The sequence below is a fragment of the Cajanus cajan genome, chromosome 9, assembly GCF_000230855.2.
Source record: "Cajanus cajan strain Asha chromosome 9, NIPB_CcT2T_4, whole genome shotgun sequence".
NCBI lineage: Eukaryota > Viridiplantae > Streptophyta > Magnoliopsida > Fabales > Fabaceae > Cajanus > Cajanus cajan.
This window is the reverse complement of record NC_138525.1, coordinates 48,648,096-48,668,764: the sequence shown is the minus strand read 5'-3', so window position 1 is coordinate 48,668,764 and position 20,669 is coordinate 48,648,096. Positions and strand designations below refer to the sequence as shown.

The window sequence follows — 20,669 nt, the reverse complement described above, 5'->3', positions numbered from 1 at the left end:
TATCTAGTGTTTAAGGTGTGTTGTGGAAGGCTAAGAGTTGACAAACTCTCAAGAGTCTAATTAGTTGAGGATTTCTGGTCAGAGGTCTAGTTGAACCTAAGTGAGGAAAGTATATAAGGTTTCTGTTAAGAATTGAGTTTCATAAGTTTATGTTTTTCAAAACCTAAAGAGAGAAAAATTTAGTGAGATAAACTCTAGTTCCTGATTTCTTTCTTCGCTTCTTTAATTTCTCCTAGATTCCTTTGGTGCATGAGGATTGTTGTTACGTAATGGATTCAAAGCATTAAGAGACTGAGAATTGGAGTGGTGTGGAGCTTAGAAGCTTAAAGTCATTCCTTCTTCTTTTCTCATTTCTCGGTTTAGCTTAGAGTCGAGATAAGGAAAGTTAGGATTGATTGTGAATGAGATGATTGAATTGCATGTTGTTTTTCATTATGTATGAGTGTATGGTTGGTAAATTTTGAAATTTTCATGATGAAGGGGTGAGTTTTAAGTGTTCTTGAGGTGGCTGAGATGAATTTCATATTTTGATTGAATTTGTGGTTGCATGTCATGTTTTTGGGGGAAAAACGAATTCTTGGGAATGCATATGTATGAATTATTAAGTTACGTACATGCATTACTTGAGGTATGGGTTGGGGGATTTTTGGATTATTGAAGTGCTTTGCTAGGTTGATGTTCTTATGCTTTGATTATACATGTTTCTAGGCTTGCTAGCTCAGAGTGCCCATGAGGGTTGCTCGCAGCGAGCAAGTGTGTCTAACTTGGTTTGTTCAAAGCAAATTGTGATCACTCAGAGCAAGTTTTGGTGGCTCAAAGCAATGGCTCACTCGCTTAGAGGCGAGGGCTCACTCACTCAAAGCAAGTGGAGTTGGAAGTCTAGGGGTAGTCCCTGACTTTGCTCGCTTAGAGTGAATTATTGAACATTTTGAGCGAGTCTTGTCACTTAGAGTGAGGATGATGTTGCTTGAGGTGACTAGACCGAGGCTCCTAGGGGTCCCCTTATTTAGGCTCACTTCAAGTGAGTTTTGTGGTCCTCAAAGAGAAATTGTATCGCTTAGAGCGAGACTTGGGGGCGCTTGAAGCACTTGGTTCCTTCTTTGTTGTATAAGTAGGATGCTTGTATTTAGTAAGAGTGAGGGTTAATTTAATAACCTATACACAAATTGTACATGGATCTAGGATAATGTATGATAATGATGTAATTGTTGATAATTAAATGTTGTATGATGTAGGATGATGATAAAGAGCATTAATTTGTTATGTATGATTGATATGCTATACATTGCATGGTTGGACTTTTGAATAGACATTTGTATTCTATTATTGAATAAGTTGTTAAGTATTGGTATACTAACCTTGGATGAATTGTTGGTCATTTGCTAAATATGATTAATGTGATTTGATCTTTATATGCATTGACCTGCGGTAATGTATATAGATGATGTATGTTGAGGTGTTGATGTTAAGAATGTTGTGAACATTAAAACATGTTGATTGGTTTAGGACTAAAAACAAGGATATGTTATTTTAAAAGTTGAAGATCCCATGAAGGGAATCTTGTTGTGGTTTTAAGAGACTAGTTGTTTGAAAACCCCCCTGAGTAGGTGTGAAACTCTTGGAGTGAATTTTGTTTAATCTTCTTTAGGTCCTTAGTCAATGTGGTGTAAAGTATGAAGTCGAGGGCTACCACCCTTAATTGATTATTGAAAAGGTTATGTGGTTCCTTGTGGATAGTTAGTAAACTAATTTCATATGTGACTTAGTAATGAATGTCAAGGTCATGGTATGTTTATACTTAACTATACTAGTCTTGACGGTGAAATTGAACTTTCCAAATATAAGTGGCGACACTCGAGAAATCAAAGGAGGAATTGGTATCTCATTTTAGTTGTCGATCTAGTGGGCGTATTAGGCATGAAAGTGATTGGATTGGTTTAGTAGGGTCAAGCCACTTAAATTGCTCATGTGTATTAGGAGATCTCCATAGGTGCATGCATGACAACACATTAGTTGAGGTGTATGCATATGATGTGTTGATTGGTGTGTTTATGTGCATTGGATGAATATATATTATTGTATGATATGACTTAGTGTGAGTTTGACTGCATGGTTTGTAGTTATCAAATAGGTTGATGTTGGTTGATGGTTGTATGAGGTGAATCATAAATGACTAGTTTGATGGTTTAGTTGTTGATGAGTAGTATAAATTTATTTTCCTATACTTGTATATTTTAGCAATCTAGTTTATCCTTGTGTTTTTTTCATGTGGTTTGCATTGCAATGATTATAATTTTCATGGGAGTAGTGTAATGACCTGTCATAGTCGCTACACTTTGTGGAATCACCAACTAGTAGTGGAACTACTCACATGAGATTTTATATTCACTGTACATGGATATGCATACTATGACATGTATAGTATAAGTTTAACTAAGAAAAACTCTATAAATATATACAATATATTTATAATCATCCAATATAAAGCAATATAGAATCCTAAGTGTCGGTCAAATACTACTATATAAACCATAAAAATAGTCTAAGATAAGACTGCACTGCCAAAATGACCCTACAACATCTCCATGAAGCCCAATTCAGCTAACCCTACCCTGCTCCTATGAAAAATCATGATTATTGTAGTCCAAACCACATAAAAAAATACAAGGGTAAGTAAGATTTCAAAAAGATATTAGTATAGGAAAAAAACATTTATACTACACACCAACATGTAAATCAACCAAAACACATCATGGTTTACAACATTCACCAAACAACATAACACCAATATGTTTGGATGTTACACACCAAGACATCAAATAATAATATACTCATCCAATGCATATGATACACTAATCAATAATATATCATGTGCATACACCTCAATTAATGTGTCGTGATGTATTCACTTATAAAGATTTCCTAACACATTAGAGCAGTTTAAGTGGCTTGACCCTATCGAACCAACCCAATCATTTTCATGCCAAAATACGCCTGCTTGATCATAGCTAAAATGGGATACCAATCCTTAACTTTTGATTTCTTGGTTGTCGTCACTTACACTAGAAAAGTCTAATTCCACCATCAAGAATAATATAACTGGGTATAGGCGTACCATGACATTGACATACATTATCAAGTCACATATGGAGTTAGCCTATCAACTATCTATAAGGAACCATGCACTCTTTCTTATAATTAGGCATGGCAACGGGGCGGGGCGGGGGCGGGTTTTAAGTTCCCCACCCCCGCCCCCGCAAATTTAAATCGCCCTCGCCCCCACTCCCCATACCCGCTGGGGGTAAAATCTGGGTCTTCATCCCCGCCGCCGACGGGGTTCAGGTTTCCCCGCCTCGCCCCCACTCCTATTTTTTTCTTCTTTTAAATAAATATGAACAATTAAAAAAATAAAATAAAAGTAAAATAATATAATATTTTTACAGATAAATATTTTTAATTTTGGTTTATATATATATATAAATAATTTTTTAATTATATTATTAAGCGGGATGGGGGCAGGGGCAGGGGTGGGGTCGGGGTGGGTATTAACATCCCCGTCCCCGCCCCCGCCCCCGATTTTATCAATCGGGGCCCGAACCCAAACCCGATAAACATGGGTTTTTCCCGTCCAAATCGGGGCGGGCTCGGATGGGTACCCACGGGGGCGGGTTAGATTGTCATGCCTACTTATAATCAGTTAAGAGTTGTAAGTAACCCTCGACTTCATGCTTTGCTCTACATTGACTAAGAACCTAGAGGAAATTCAACAAAATCCACTCCAAGAGTTTCACATCTACTCAAAGATGGTTTTCAACAATTGGCTTCCTAGAGTGTCAAAACAAGATTTCCTATATGAGATCTTCAATTTGTAAACAACATTTTCTCCTTTAGTCATAAATCAATTGACATGTTTTAACTCTTGCAACACTTTTGGGATCAACATATATCTTCTATATACATTATCCCAGGTCAATTCATATAGAGATCAAATCACACCAATCATGTATAACATATCAATGTTTAACACCTCAACCAATAATAGCATATCAATGCTTGACAATTCATCCAAGTATAACATATCAATGCTCAACAATTCATTCAATAATAGTATATCAATGCTTATTCACCATTCCAACCATGAAATTTATAGCATATTAATCATACATATCATATCAAGGCTAGACAACTTAATCTTAATAGCATATCAATGCTTGTTATCCTCATCATACATCATACAACATATATCACATACAACTTACCAAAATCAACTATAGTAAAAAGACAACCTTCCATAACTCAACACAATTGGAGTTTCACTAATCCAATCAAACTAATTTTTATCTCATACAAAAGATAATAAGATTATCTACGACTCTTTTGAAGACCTCAAGTTCTAACTCTATCATCTACTATAATGAAAATCACAAAAACTGCAACAATTTGCCTAAATGTTGATAACTTGACATTTGCTCACTAAAAAGGTTATAATTGGAGTTCTAGACCTCTATTTTATGTGATTTCAAAGCCATCGAAAAGCTAACGTCCAAGGTTACAATTTTTATGAAGACAACAAATTCTAATTCAGAAATCACCAAACTGCTTAACCATTTCAAAACTGCTTAGTGGATTTCTTCCAAAAACACCTCTGATTCTTATCTTTAATTCTATTCATCCATTTCCTTTTAGTACTCACATTTCTCATTTCCAAGTCCGTTCAACCTCTTTATGACAGAGATCGTCTCCTCTCTTTTCTTTTCTTCATGATTTTGGGGTTTTCAAACCTTTATATTCCATCCCAAGTTTCCTACAAGCTCCAAACTCAAATCTAAACAACAAAAATTCATATAAGCAACCAGAATACATCAATTTTCAGCAAAAAAAAAAGAACTCATAACAAGAGTTTGGGTACAAAATCAAGTTTTTCCCCCCAAAACCCTAAATGTCTTGAAAATCTCCAAACCAAGAACACCAAATCTCCTTGCAAATCAGTTTAACATTCAAACAATTATGTATCAATGAACATTCATACCACACACGAAACATAAAAATCTACACAGTCATCCATCAAGATTAAGTCTTAGCTCCCCTTACCTCGATCATGAGCAACAAAAATTGAAGAAGAGGAAGAAGAAGAAGAAGAAGAGGAAGAAGAAGAAGAAGAGGAGGAGGAAAAATGTTCGAGCTTTGAACCTCCAAAACTAAGGCCCTCTCAAAATTAAAAGAATAAGAAGCAAGGATTTTAGTCACCAAGATTCTTAATTCAACCAAAAAGGGAAACATACACACATATAACCCAACTAGAGAAAAGTAACCTCTTAGCACAATGTTACAAGTAGGGCAAGGTTAGTTGGAGTAGGCTTTTTGGGACATGTTGTTAGGCCATGTTGGTGATGTAATTGAGGATTACTCTTTTTGTTGGTCTGTATGTAAACATGGTTTCACTTGCAACTTAGGTTTTATATTATGTTTTACTAAATAACTATACATATATATTGTATATATTTATAAAGTTATTTTTAATTACACTTATATTTATATACATGTTATAATGTGCATATTTAGGTATTTCGACTATAAAATATTGAGTATGTTAGTAGTCCACTACTAGTTGGTGAATCCACAAAGTGTAGTATTCATGACGGGTCGTTACAGTATTAGTCCCTCAAGTTTAAGATAATATTTAAATAAATTATTAAAGGTTTAAATATATGTTTAGTCTCTCAAATTTAAAGTAAATTTGTTTTAAATCCCTTAAGTTTAAAATTGATTTTTTTAGTCTATATAATTTCAAGAAAATCTTATTTTAATCCTTATACTCAAATTTTGTTAGAAAATCTGTAAAATACTATCACATAAAATCTACCAACTGGTATCCCCATTAGTGAAAATAACATATTAAACTTCGTTGATGGTGCATAACTATTTCAATATATTACTTTCAGATATATTATTGGTGACCTCAGACTAAGACAATATTTTTGAAAATTATAGGGACTAAAAATAATAGTTTTAAATTTAAAGTAACAAAGATAAACTTATTCTAAATTTGAGAGACTAAAAATATATTTAAATTATTATTAAATTTCATTTTAATTTCTAAAAATATACAATTTTTTATATACAATCTCTCATGAAGTTAATGTCAAAGACATATATGACTAACAAATTTTAATTTCAAATACTTATTATTTGTTATTTTTCTAAAGAGACTGTATTATGACATTGTACATGCCTTACAAATTTATGGAATGAAATGGAGGTTTACTTAAATAAAATATATAATGATAGTTATTTAAAATAAAATTAAATAAATAGTCAATTTGATCACTAAAATGATACTCCTTATAGTAAGTTTTTTAATTTTTTTAGGATTTCATTTAAGTTATTAAATTAGAGGGATCGAAACATTTTGTATTTCTAATAGTTATACAAAGATAAATATTAGAAGGTTGCAACTTATGAATAGTTATTCAAAGAGAATATAAGAAGTTTTTTTTACATCCAATGGGTATAATGGTCCACTAAAAAGTGGATACCAAAAGCGGTTATATACTCCAATATCTCCTTTATAATAGGTCTAAATTAACTCTTTTTTTCATTTTGATTTCTAATTAGTTTAAGAATTTACGCAATAATAATAAAATTTAAATTTATTTTTAGTCCAATAAAATTAGCAAGTTCTAATTTTAATTCCTGTAAAAAAAAAAAGAATATTTTTACTCCTCTAAAATTTGGAATCATTATTTTTATTCAAAATATTTTTCTTTGATCTTCGTTCATCTAACCTAAAGATACTATTTTTTGTCCCTAAGCATCATTTTAAAGCAAATAATAATAACATTAACTTTAAGGATCAATATTTTTTAGAGGCGTTAAATACTAACATAGTATCAAATACAACTGTGAATGTCATTTGGGATATGTAACGACCTGCCGTGGCCATCACACTACGGAACAACACTACACGCTGCTCGAATATATACTAAAATAGTTTAATAAATATTTACAACACAAGTTGTTAATCAAGAAACAAACAACAACTAGTTATATACAAGAAAATATGCAACTATAAGGTAGCCTACAAAAAAATATCCATCTTCAAGCACCTCCTGTGGCCTTTAGCAGCCATCTCCTAGCCTATCCCTGCCCTACTCCCATATCACGTATGTGTTGAGATTCATGGAGTGGTGAATCAACTCAAACTTGGAGAATGAAGGTTTTGATGATAACAAAGTATGGATTCTGAGAATCAAAGCTGACCAAGGACATCAACAAGTCAAAAACAAAGTCAAGAAGAAAATATGGCTATTATGATGTGTAATAGGAGTAGCTCATAAGTTGTATTGTTTTGTTGAGCTTATTTTGCATGTGTGTGCTTTGTGCATGTGTTAATCTTTATCTAATCTAACTAAGAGTGAGTATGATGATGAGTTAGAAACTTGAAAAGTTATTTCGAGACATAAAACAGAGTTTTTGAAAACTGACTCAAAATAATCGATTATCATTAAATATAATTGATTATTCCAGCAACAGGTGAAAAGGATGTCTTGCTGTAATAATCGATTATTTGTGAAATAATCTATTATCCCAGGAATCACTCTCTAGAATAATCGATTATCCTGTAAAATAATTGATTAATCCGTTCTTGGTTGATTTCCAAAAATCATGAAGAATAAAATAATCGATTATCCTTTAAAATAATCGATTATCTGGTTCTGAAAAATGTTATAAATAGTTTTCACATTTTGAAACTTCAGAAAGAATATAGAACAAGATAGAACAGAGAATCAAAAAGAGAAAAACATTATTGTGAAGTCTTTGAGACCTTCTTCGAGTGTTTTCTTTGTGAAACCAAGAAGTAAAACGTTTTTGAAATGCTTTGAGAAAAGATCATCATCATCATCATCACATTCTTGAAAGAGAAAGATTAAGATTTGTTTCTGAATTCACTATCTGATTTGTTCAGCTTCCAGGTGAATTCGTTCCTTTAATTCTTTGTGAATAATTGTAAATCTTGAGTAGGTGTCTCAAGTGGTAAGGAATTCTTGTAGTGAGTTTCTACAAGAGGTGCTTTCTTGGGGTCAAGAAAGTGATTATCTTGAATGTAGGAATGTATGCGTGTGTGGTATGCTTGTAAAACTTATTCATTAAGATAGTGGAACAAATCTTGATTATGTTATGATTGAGGACTGAATGTAGGTCACTGTGGAGTGGCTGAACCAGGATAAAAGACTTGTGCAATCTTCTCTTATCCTTATCTTTTACTTTGAGTGATATATTGGTTGTGTGTTAAAGAGATTATTCTTGATTAACATGTTTGTATGCACAACATTTCTTTAAACTGAATCAAAGTGTTGCATATTGATTGCTCTTAACTTTGAAGTTTTTTAAAGATTAATCAAGAAAGCATATAGGACTCATTTTTCATTAACAAGTCTTTAAGGAACTTCTTTGAAAATTCATATTAGAAAAGTTTGAATTGAAATAAAGATCCTAAGAACTCTGAAAATTTTTAAAGTGTCATAGAATCCAATTCACCCCCCTCTTGGATTGAGTCATTCTTTTCTAACAGTATGATCATCGCAGTCTAAACTACATGGAGACATGCAAGGGTAAGCTAGAGACAATAAACAACTCATAATAATTTAATATGCAACATAACAACTATACATCTAAACATCATTTCAACTTGATTCCACATATCAACACTTCAACGTAGCTACTATACAAACCATTGGAATAGTCACCATATTCATCATAACAACAACCAACACATGTATTAAAAGTAACTTACAACACAGGTAATCTAGCGACGCTAGCATCATCATCAACTTGTATACAAATAAGCAACTTACAACATAACAACACTATCATCATCCTCAACAAGGTCCACATACAACACAATTACAGCTTAACAACACAACAACGTATGTACTACTCATATCAACAACAAATCAACTCATTAACAACTTATGCATCGTCACGCATTTTGACTCGAAGATCTCCTACAACATGGTAAGTAGTCTAAGTGGCTAGGTCCTACTGAACCGACAACACAACAAATTTGGATATCAATCCACAACACGATAATGGTTTCTCAGACTTTGCCACTTAAACAAGGAAGTATAGTACTTGGTTAGGAACTAAGTTCTCGACTTCGTACTTTACTCAAATTGGCCACTTGTAATCGGTATAGCTCAACCTTGCCTCTATACCGTGGTCGCTTTATAATCGGTATAGATCGACCTTGCCCCTATACCGTGGTCGCTTTATAATCGGTATAGCTTGACCTTGCCCCTATACCGTGGTCGCTTTATAATCGGTATAGCTCGACCTTGCCCCTATACCGTGGTCGCTTTATAATCGGTATAGTTCGACCTTACCCCTATACCGTGGTCGCTTTATACACGTGTGCCTCGACCTTACCCACACACGTGATCAACTAAGTCCTAGAGGAGAACAACACAAAGACCACTCCAAGGGACAACTTCCCAAGGAGGGTTTTTAGACAAATTGGGCTCTCAGAGTACCACAACTATCTCAATCCACACAATGGGATGAGCAACTTCGAAAACATCTCCCCTAGTCCTAGTGATCAACAACTCATCATCACAGCTTTACAGTAATAGGCATCTTAACAACTTTACAACAATAAGAAACTTAACAACTTTATAGAAATAGGCATCTTAACAACTTTACAGCAATAGACATCTTAACAACTTTACAACAATAGGCATCTTAACAACTTTACAACAATAAGAAACTTAACAACTTTACAGCAATAAGCATCTTAACAACTTTACAACAATAGGCATCTTAACAACTTTACAACAATAAGCAACTTATGCAACTTTACAACAATAGGCATCTTAACAACTTTACAGTAATAGGCATCTTAACAACTTTACAGCAATAGGCATCTCAACGACTTTACAACAATAGGCATCTTAACAACTTTACAACCATAAGCAACTTAACAACTTTACAACAATATGCATCTTAACAACTTTACAACAATAGACATCTTAACAAATTTACAACAATAGATAACTTAACTACAACATGCATCTCATTTACATCTCATCTTCATCACAAAAGCATCACCAAAAAAATCTACAATCTAGCTTCCCTTACCTGAAGATTGGCTCGAAAAGCCAAGAATCTAAGAAGAAGAAGAAGAAATATCCTCCAAAGCTTGACTCTTGAACTTCAATCCTCCAAAAGTAAGCTTTCTAGTCCAAAGCCCTTCTCTCTAGAACTTCTCTCTAAAACCTCCATTTCTCCTCAACTGCCCACAAGTCCTATTTATAGAAATCTGAAACAGCCAGAACGGTCCGTTTCGAATCCGGAACGACCTGTTCTGGGCTCCTTCATCATGCGTAAAATTCACATGCAGAACGGCCCGTTCTGAAACCAGAACGGCCCGTTCTGGAGTTGAATTTAAATAACGATGACCATTTTGGAATGACCCGTTCCAGTTCAAGATTCGTAGGCCTATTTAGTAGTTTGGAACGGCCCATTTCAGTCTGGGAACGACCCGTTCTGGGCTACTAAATCACCCTTGTTTTAGTAGTTTGGAACGACCTGTTCCAATCTGGGAACACCCCATTCCAGTCTACTAACTACGTTACAGGATATAGTTACTTAATGTATAATAAACATCAAAGTAGTTACACTCTTCGTCCTATAACAAATGTTGTGTTTTAACAAAAAATAAATTTCAAAATAAATATCATACTAGTTTTTTAATATAGTATTAATTATTCTTTTCCATTTATTCCCTCCATAATATTCTTTAGAGTAGTTTTGTGTTGCATCATTTCTAATAGAGAAGATAAACCATGAGGTTAGTTTTATGAATTCATTATTCTTTTTTTTATCTATTTATTAATTTTTATTTTTCTATGTAAAATAACTTAGAAGAACACTTATTATGAGATGGAGAAGGAGTAACAAGGATCATATAATATAAGGGACTAAAAAAAAATTCAGTTTCAGATGGATGAAATCAAGATAGAAAATCTTTTATATGGATCAAAATCGAAAGTTTTCATTTTACATAAATTAGAAACTTATTTAAGCTTAATAATAATATGTGTTAGGAAACCAAAATGAAAGAAAATAAAAAGTAATTAACTTTAGGGACTTAATGAAACTTTAAACAAGTTCAAAGACTTGTTTGAATTTTTATTATTTTTAGAGACTAATATTTTTTTTATTATAAAAGTTTAAATTAGGACAAGAGATAACTCCATGGCTAGAGTTCACCGCTAACCCTTTTAAAGATTTCTAGTAAGATTATGAATTCTCTGTCCACAATTCTCAAGTACAAAGAGAAACAAAATTTGGTTCTAAACCTTAGTCAATTAGTAAGAACAATCAAATAAACTTAATTAATTGTGTCACGTATATAGTGATGATGAATAAGAAATTTAGAGATATATTACTTATTTATTCAATAAAATTTAGATATAATATTTTATTTATTTTAATATTATAGTTAAATTAAAATTAAAATTTTACGCAAAGACTTGTATATAACAAAATCAACATTGTGTACATTGAGGTTATTATTAAAGTTGTTTTAATAAATTATCACTTAAATCCATCAACTAGACTTTTGATTAAATTATTGAACAAGCATCATTATTGGATCCAAAAAAAATTCATTGATGTGATCATATCACCATGTCTTTTATCATTTCAGGGAAATCCAAAATCTTCTTCAAGACGACTAAAACTACAATCCGCTTTATTTAAAGTTGGTTGCGTATGGTATGATAATTTATTGGCTAAACAAAGCATAATGACGATATATTAATCAATTCATACATATGAACGCTGTTATATCACTTAATTAATACGTTAATGCTATTATATCACTTAATATGTTTATAGATTAGACTTTTATAAAACTAGTATAATATAATTAAAATTAATATTTAATATGTAAATTTAATAGGTTAAATATTTATTATATAATTAAAATCTATAATAAATTATATATAAATTGAAGTTATATTTAAATATATAAATTATAGTGAAAATTTATATAAATTATATTTTATATTTATAATAAATTTATAATGTGACACAATTTTTTTAATAGTTGATAATTTATTTTTAAATATTAAAATTTAATTTGTAAGTAATTGTGGTAAATAAAAATTAAAAATTAAAAATATATATATTTTTTAAATCTCTCATCATCAAGTAAAAGTATTTAGAAACATTCTTATCAAAAAAAACTTATGAAAAATACTATTGCATAAAACAATGATTCATATTTAATAAATAAAGACATATTATATCTAATATTTTTCTTTATGAAATTATTTTCACTTCTCTTAATTTATATGTTTATTTTATTGATTATATGATTTTTTTATTAGAGATAATCTTATTCGAATCAAATAAAATTATCACGATTTATTAAACTTTTTATCCGTATATTAAACCCAAATTAAACTAAAATAATTTCATCCGTATATTTAACCCAAATTAAACTAAAATAATTTCACACAAATTATCTACATGCTCAAATCTCAATAATGGTCTCAATTTATACAATTGCAATTACACAAGAGATCAGGAAATATATGATTTAATGAAAAGGATATGTTATGAAGAGATTTGCGTGGAACAAAAAGAAAGTTTCGAACGAAATTTAATTAAATATAATTTACCTTATATATTATACCAGTGGGGTCGATGTGTATTTTATTTGAATAAAAATAAAAATGTAAAAAATAAAGATGGATTTAATTTAATACAGATATTAATGGTGATTTTGTTTAAATTAGAGTGTAAAAATGACAAACAAAGTTATCCATAGATAAAGAAAATTTATAATTAATTATTAAGGAGTAAATATGTTCTTAAAAATGTGAAAATCAAAAAATAATATTTTCTTTATCCTTTTTTATACATTATAGATTATAGATTGGTGAAAAAAAATATTTTATGTTTCTCTATATTTTAAAAAATAAAAAGAAGATATTTGATTAGAGTGAGGTGCTATTAATTTTTTAGTTTTTTTTTAGCAATTAAGGGATAGGATGGTCTAGGTGGAGACTAAAACAACTATAAAGTGAAATATTCCTTTTATGTATAACTAATTAAGTCAAAATATTACATGTATTTATATTGTATTTAATAAAAGTCTTTAAAAATTATTAATAGCAAAATATTTTTATATTGTTGTGAATCTTAAAGAAGAAATCTTAGATTATATTTAATATTTGAAGATATTTTTTATTTTCATTTTAGAAAATAATTTTTATTTTCTAACTTTAAAATTTAGAAAATGTGTTTGGTTTAACTATTTTCAAAAAAGTTCATAAAAATATTTTTTATATAAATTTTATAATCAAAATTTGAATAATAAATCCACCACTATATACTAAATAAGAAAAATTATATTGCATTATAGTATTTTTAAGAATTTATCTTTAATGAAAGTAATTTTAGATTTTATGCTTTAATTTGAGAATTTTTAAAGGTTCTTTTTATTTTTTTTATCTAATTCTATTTTTATTTATTATATTTGTTTTTAGTTAAATTTTAATATTTTCAAATAAATTCAATAATTAAAATAAATTTATTTCATAATATAAATTATTTATCATAAATTTAAAATATGATTTACACATTTAAAAATATCTATTTATACAAAAATTGAAATATCATTTATATAACAAATATATTATTTTATATACATAATTTGTTATAAATTTTAGTTAAATATAATAAACATTTAATATATACGAATTAAAATAGTTTATAATATACATCTTTAATAATATAAAATTCATCATCCTATTTATATGCAATAATAATTGCATCTAAAATACGTAGGATGCAGGCGTCGAAGAGATGACAAAGAATAAAAAAAAAACACCGCCTTTTCATGTTTACATTTCCGAAAACACTGAAAACAAAATTTTTCTGTTTTCAAATTTTGGCTTCTTTTAAAAATGTTTTCTTTGAAAACATTTTTTAAAATTAAAATTAAATACATTTTTTATGCGTTTTTTTTTAATTTCTTTGAAAATAGAAACAGAAAACAATCAAATCAAAAGGACTCTTAATTTTTTTAGGTTTGATAGTTATTTTTCTTTAAAAAAATTAAAAATATAATTTTTTGAAATCCATTTTTATTTTATTTTTTTACAAAAAATATTCTTATGATAGTGAGAATTTAACTTTTCTGGATTAAAGAAACTTTATTTTTATGCATAAAAAAGTTATCTATTTTTAAAATAAAAAATATATCTTTTTCATCTTATTTTTCTTTCACTTTCACTCTCTCTTTTGTCTTTTCTTCTTCTTGCCCTCTCTCTCTCTTTCTATTTCTCGTTCTCTCTTTCTTTCTTGCTCTTTTTCTTTGTCACTCTCACTCCTCATCTCTTCCTCTCTCCATCTTCCTATCTCTTCTCTCTCTCTTTTTCATATTTCTATTTCTCTCTTTTTTTATTCCATTATTTATTGACCTTTTTAATTTTAATAATATTGTTAAAATCTATTTTATTTTTACATTTTGACAATATTTGTTAACATTTTTTTTTATTTTTTTTATTTTAATGAAATAAATTAATATATTTTTATTCTTCTTAATTATAATGTAGCATTTTTTTGTTGATTTCTATAACGTAATGAATAGATTTTAGAGTTTAGTTGACTCTAGGGAGAATAGTATATAAGGTTTCTTTGAGAAGAGAACTTCAAAAGTTCATTCTTAAAGAAACTTAGAGAGAAGGACTCTTGTAACGCTCGATTTATATAATTATAATTATATATTTTCTTATATCATATTTTCGCAATTATATCATTAAATATATATATATATATATATATATTTTATTTTTTTTAATGAAGATAAATATTAAAAAAAAGAATATTTTGTGAATTTAATACATGATGTGAGGCCCTTCCTTTTCTTTTCCCACTTCACCCTCACACTCTAACTCTAATTTCTCTTTACTCACTCTTTTGCTTTGGACCTTTCTTCTTGGCTGACACAAGGTGGTAGTGCGGAGTGAATTGGGTTTTGCTAGTTGGGTGTTCGAAGTTCTTTCTTCTCCTTTAGTGTTCGTTCAAGCTCTCCTTCAATCTTCTTCTTCGTTTCTTCCTCCCGAAGCTCGGACTTTCGCACCGAGGTAAGGGAAGCTAGTTTTCTTGATGGCTATATGGAAATGAGTTTAGCAACTCATGGATGGTTTGATGTTGAATGATTTTGGCTGAGATTGATGGCTAATTTGGTGAAAATATGGTTTCGCGATTTTGGAGGAAAATTTGGGTTTTTCTTGTTTGATGATTGCATGTGTGAAAAGATTATATTTTTGAACTCTTGGATGAAAATGTGAGCTTTTGGCTGATTTGCATGTGCGGGAAATGTGAAGTTTGCAGGTTTTGGGCAAGATTTTCGAACTTGGTGAGTTGCTACTGGGTATCCCGCCAGGCGCCATTCTTCACGCCGAGCGCGTGACCACCAGGGGGCTCCATTTAGGCAAGCCCGCCGGGCGCAAAGGTGTGTGCGCCGGGCGAGCTTGAGAATGTGAGCCTCTGGATGGTCCACGTCGGGCGTGACTTGGACCGCGCCGGGTGCGATATCAGTTGTGACATGTTTTGTGAACTCTGGTGCTACGCCGGGCGCGATCATCGTCGCGATGGGCGTGGGGACTCCTTAGGAGTCTCTGCCATGGGGGCACTGGGAGCAATTTGAATTGCGCTGGGCGCGAGACCTTGAGAGGTCTCTGCCTTCCCTGTGCTAGGCGCAAGTTTGGGCACGTCGGGCACGTGAGACTCCTTAGAGTCTCTGCCTGGGCATGCGCTGGGTGCAATTTGGATTGCGCCAGGCGCGTGAGAGCCTTGAGTTGTCTGGCTGGGTCACACCAGGCGCGGGCACTCTTGCACTGGGCGCTCGGGCCCCTGGTGCTCTCTGGTTGTGCCACGCTGGGCACGACAATGAGTGCGCCGGGCGCGTATGATGAAGTTGAATTTTATGCTAATAGTTGTTGAATTATGCTGAAACTTGCTGATAAATGTTGTTATATGCTGAGCTGAGTTGTAATTGATGAATATGTTGTGCTGTGAGATGTATTGATGAATTAGGATGTTTAAGCTGTGCTGTGAGCTGTGTTTTGGCTATGTTGTATGTTGATCTTGTTGTGTTGTTTAATGCTGAGTTGTATACTGTTATTTCCACTTTGCGGTGTTGTTATTGCTGCTATACGGTGCTGTTATTGCCGCTATGCGGTGCTGTTATTACCGCTATGCGGTGCTGTTATTGCCACTATGTGGTGCTGTTATTGTTGCTATGCAGTGCTGATATTGCCGCTTTGCGGTGCTAATATTGCTGAATGTTGTGATAGAATGCTGTGGTGTAGTATAAGCTAGTTGATGTGCTGATAGCTGTAGTTGTTTACCATTCATATTGTTATATATGTATGTGATTTCTTTTCACTAGCTTACCCTTTGTTGTTTCCATGTGTTTGGATTGCGATGATCATACGTTGTATGGGAGCAGAGCAGGGATAGGTTGGTGGCTGGTGATAAGTCTGCAGCTGGTAGATAGAGCTGATCCTCTTGGGTGTTTTGTTGTTTTAGCTACTTGGTATAGTAGTGATGGATGTATTTTGTACACTTTAACTCTATTCAGACTTGGATCTTGTATATATATATATATATATATATATATATATATTCTAGACACTATATGTATACACTTATTCCTTTCTGTGTGGTGTTCTGGTGTGCTATGCTGTGTGTGTAGTGACCAGTCGGATCGTTACACTTTAGTGGTATCAGAGCCGTTCAAGCCTAGTGGACACTCTTTGGGGGTGGTTCCTTTAGGCTTTTGCTGTGCTGAGCTCTGTGTTGTGCTGTCTTGCTGTGTTGTTTTGCTGTGTTGATTGCTGTGTTGTTTTGTTGTGCTGTTGATTGTCATATGGTTTAATTATTGTGTGTTGAAGATGCTATTAATTACTTTTGTAGACAATGACTAGAACCAACAAGCAAATAGTTCGTGCCATGGAGATGATGGCTATGGCTATGCACCAACAAAATGCTTATTTTTCTAGGATGGAGGCTGATAGAGCTGCAACTGGTGCAGCAAGGCCCGTGGGGTCACAGGAGAGCCGGGATCTGGCTGAGTTTCGGAAATGCCATCCTCCACAGTTCAAGGGAGATGCAGATCCAAAGGTAGCTGACCACTAGATTTGTGAGCTGGAGAAAATCTTTACAGTGTTGGGATGTTTTCAGGAGAGGAGGCTGACATATGCTGTGTACATGCTGGTTGGGGAGGCTGAGCATTGGTGGAGGGGTACCCATAACATGCTGACTACTAGAGGAGTGATTGTTGACTGGGAGTGCTTCAGGAGGGTGTTCTTGGAGAAGTACTTCCCGGAGAGCGTGAGACACGCTAAGGAGGCTGAGTTTATGCGGTTGCACCAGGGAGGGATGACAATATCTGAGTATGCGATGAGATTCGAGCACCTGGCTCATTTTTATTCGCAAACTATATATGAGGCCTGGAAATGCAGGAAATTTGCTGAGGGGTTGAAACAGGAGCTGAAGAGGGTGGTGGTGCCTATGACCATCACTGAGTTTCCGGCCTTAGTTGAGAAGGCGAAGGTTGTTGAGTGGTTGGAAGGTGGCAACCGTGTGGTGAAGACTGCTGAGGGACCAGCTGAGTCTAAGAGAGGAGGAAATCAGAGGAAGCCATATGATAGGCCCCAACCACAGCCAGGGGGTCCTGTCATTAGGCAACCTGTTGATGCTGCTAGGGGAGGGAGACAGGGTGGAGGTGCCACTCTCAGATGTTACAGGTGTGTTGGGCCTCATTTTGTCAGGGATTGTCTGCTCACGGAGAGCTGGTGCTTCAAGTGCCATCAGATGGGTCACGAGTCGACCAACTGTCCTGCTAGAAACAGACCCGAGAGAAGTGATGCTCAGTGAGGTGGTGCCTAGAGAGGTGATGCTCAGAGGGGTGACAAACCCACTACGGCTGGTAGAGTATTCGCTTTGACTGGGGCTGAAGATTCTACTTCCTCAGATCTGGTGAAGGGGAAGGGAAGAGCTGCTGGTAAGGATGTGATGATTCTTTTCGACTCTGGTGCTTCACATTCCTTTATATCTTATGCTTGTGTTGCTATGCTGGGTGTGCCTGTGTGTGATTTGGGGTTGAGACTACTAGTGTCAACGCCCGCTTCTGCTTCGGTAGTTGCTTTTGAGTTGTGTGTTGGTTGTCCGATTGTTGTGAATGAGAAGAGGTACAAGGTGAACTTGATCTGTTTACCTTTGGTGGATATTGACATAATCTTAGGGATGGATTGGTTGTTTGCCAATCACATCCTTATAGATTGTGCCAATAAGAGGTTGATTTTTCCTCAGATGGAGGAGGAGCTGTTGATTTCAGCTGGCCAAGCTGAATCATTGTTGAGAGATGGAGCAGAGTGCTGTCTTCTACTTGCTGCCATGAGTGTGGAGACTGAGAAAGTTATAGCTGATATTGATGTGGTGAGAGATTTTGCTGAGGTGTTCCCTGATGAGGTGCCTGGATTGCCTCCTGTTAGGGAGATGGAGTTTAGCATTGACTTGGTTCCAAGTCCGGGGCCAGTGCCGGTAGCTCCCTATAGGATGGCTCCTGCTGAATTGGTTGAGCTGAAAGGTCAGTTGGAAGACCTGTTGGAAAAGTAGTTGGTGCGACCGAGTGTATCGCCGTGGGGTGCTCCCGTGTTGTTGGTGAAGAAGAAGGATGGAGGTAGTCAACTTTGTGTGGATTACCGGCAGTTGAACAAGTTGACCATTAAGAACAAATATCCACTTCCCTGGATAGATGACTTAATGGATCAACTGAAGGGAGCATCTGTATTTTCCAAGATTGACTTGAGGTCAGGATATCACCAGATCAAGGTGAAGGAGGGTGACATACCAAAGACTGCTTTCAGGACTAGGTATGGTCACTATGAATATGTTGTGATGCCGTTTGGTGTAACCAATGCCCCTGCAGTGTTCATGGATTACATGAACAGGACCTTCAGGCCGTTCTTGGATAAATTTGTGGTGGTGTTTATTGATGACATCTTGATTTATTCAAGGACCCGGGAGGAGCATGGAGAACACTTGAGGATAGTGCTGGAGATTTTGAAGGCGAAGCAGTTGTATGCTAAGCTTTCAAAATGTGAGTTTTGGTTGGATGAAGTGAAGTTCTTGGGACATGTGATCTCAGCTGAGGGGATTGCTGTTGATCCGACCAAGGTGGAGTTGGTGTTGCAGTGGGAGTGTCCCAGAACTGTCACTGATATTCGGAGCTTTGTGGGTTTGGCAGGTTACTATAGGAGGTTCATTGAGGGATTCTCCAAGATAGTGGTGCCTTTAACCCAGTTGACAAGGAAGGAGCAGCCGTTCATGTGGTCTGATGCTTGTGAGCGGAGTTTTGATGAGCTGAAGAGGAGGTTGACTACTTCTCCTGTGCTGGTGTTGCCAAATTCTGGTGAACCCTTTGATGTGTATTGTGATGCTTCTCACCAGGGTCTAGGGTGTGTGCTGATGCAAAACAGGAAAGTGGTGGCATATGCTTCAAGGTAATTGAAGAACCATGAGAGGAATTATCCCACTCGTGACTTGGAGTTAGCAGCTGTGGTGTTTGCCTTGAAGATATGGAGACATTATTTGTATGGTGCTCGGTTCAACGTCTTTAGTGATCACAAGAGTCTGAAGTACCTGTTTGATCAGAAGGACTTGAACATGAGGCAGAGGTGGTGGATGGAATTTCAGAAGGATTATGATTTCCAGTTGATGTATCATCCTGGTAAGGCCAATGTTGTGGCGGATGTGCTAAGTAGGAAATCCATCCACATGTCTAGTATGATGGTGAGAGAGTTGGAGCTGGTGGAGAAGTTCAGAGATTTAAATCTCTGTGTGGAGTTGGCTCAGGATCAAATTAGTTGTGGGATGATCACCATAACTAGTGAGTTCTTGAGGCAGGTTGGACTTAAGCAGTTGCAAGATGTTGAGCTGGTGAAGCTTCTTGGTTTGCTGGGAACCGAGAAGGCTGTTGGTTTTGAGCTGGGCGAAGATGGAATCTTGAGGTTCAAGGGCAGAATTTGCCTACTTCAGGATGTTGAACTGAAGAGAGTTGTGTTGGATGAAGGCCACAAGAGCAGACTTAGCATACATCCTGGTATGACTAAGATGTACCAAGACCTCAAGAAGACTTTCTAGTAGTCTGATATGAAGAGGGAGATAGCTGAATATGTGGCGGCCTGTCTGACCTGTCAGAAGGCAAAGGTGGAGCATCAGAAGCCGAGTGGTTTGATGCAGCAAATGGTGATTCCGGAATGGAAGTGGGATAGTATCACTATGGACTTCATCGTCGGGTTGCCTAGGTCGGCTAGGAATAATGATGCTATCTGGGTGATTGTTGATCGGTTGACCAAGTGTGCACATTTCTTGCCTGTCAACATCAAGTGGTCCTTGGAGAAGCTGACACAGTTGTATGTGAGGGAATAGTACAGTTGCACGGGGTGCCTTCTAGTATTATTTCAGACAGAGATCTGAGGTTCACTTCTAGATTTTGGCAGAGTCTACATCAAGCCTTAGGCACGAAGCTGAAGCTGAGTTCTGCTTATCATCCGCAGACGGATGGTCAGTCAGAGAGGACAATC

General features: G+C 34.5%; 1 protein-coding gene across 1 annotated transcript; it reads left to right on the top strand.

Moving 5' to 3' along the window:
* Positions 1-17,031: 17,031 nt before the first annotated feature.
* LOC145952127 (uncharacterized) lies at positions 17,032-17,958 on the top strand. The gene is made up of 2 exons (XM_083064358.1): positions 17,032-17,202; positions 17,263-17,958. The coding sequence occupies exons 1-2, from the start codon at positions 17,032-17,034 to the stop codon at positions 17,956-17,958; spliced, it is 867 nt and encodes a 288-aa protein (XP_082920484.1).
* Positions 17,959-20,669: the final 2,711 nt, after the last annotated feature.

Bases quoted from the DNA above. Each gene is read 5' to 3' on its own strand.
- LOC145952127 (XM_083064358.1), top strand. From the start codon at position 17,032: ATGGAGATGATGGCTATGGCTATGCACCAACAAAATGCTTATTTTTCT. The intron at 17,203-17,262 runs GTAGCTGACCAC...GGATGTTTTCAG, and splicing joins AGGGAGATGCAGATCCAAAG to GAGAGGAGGCTGACATATGC.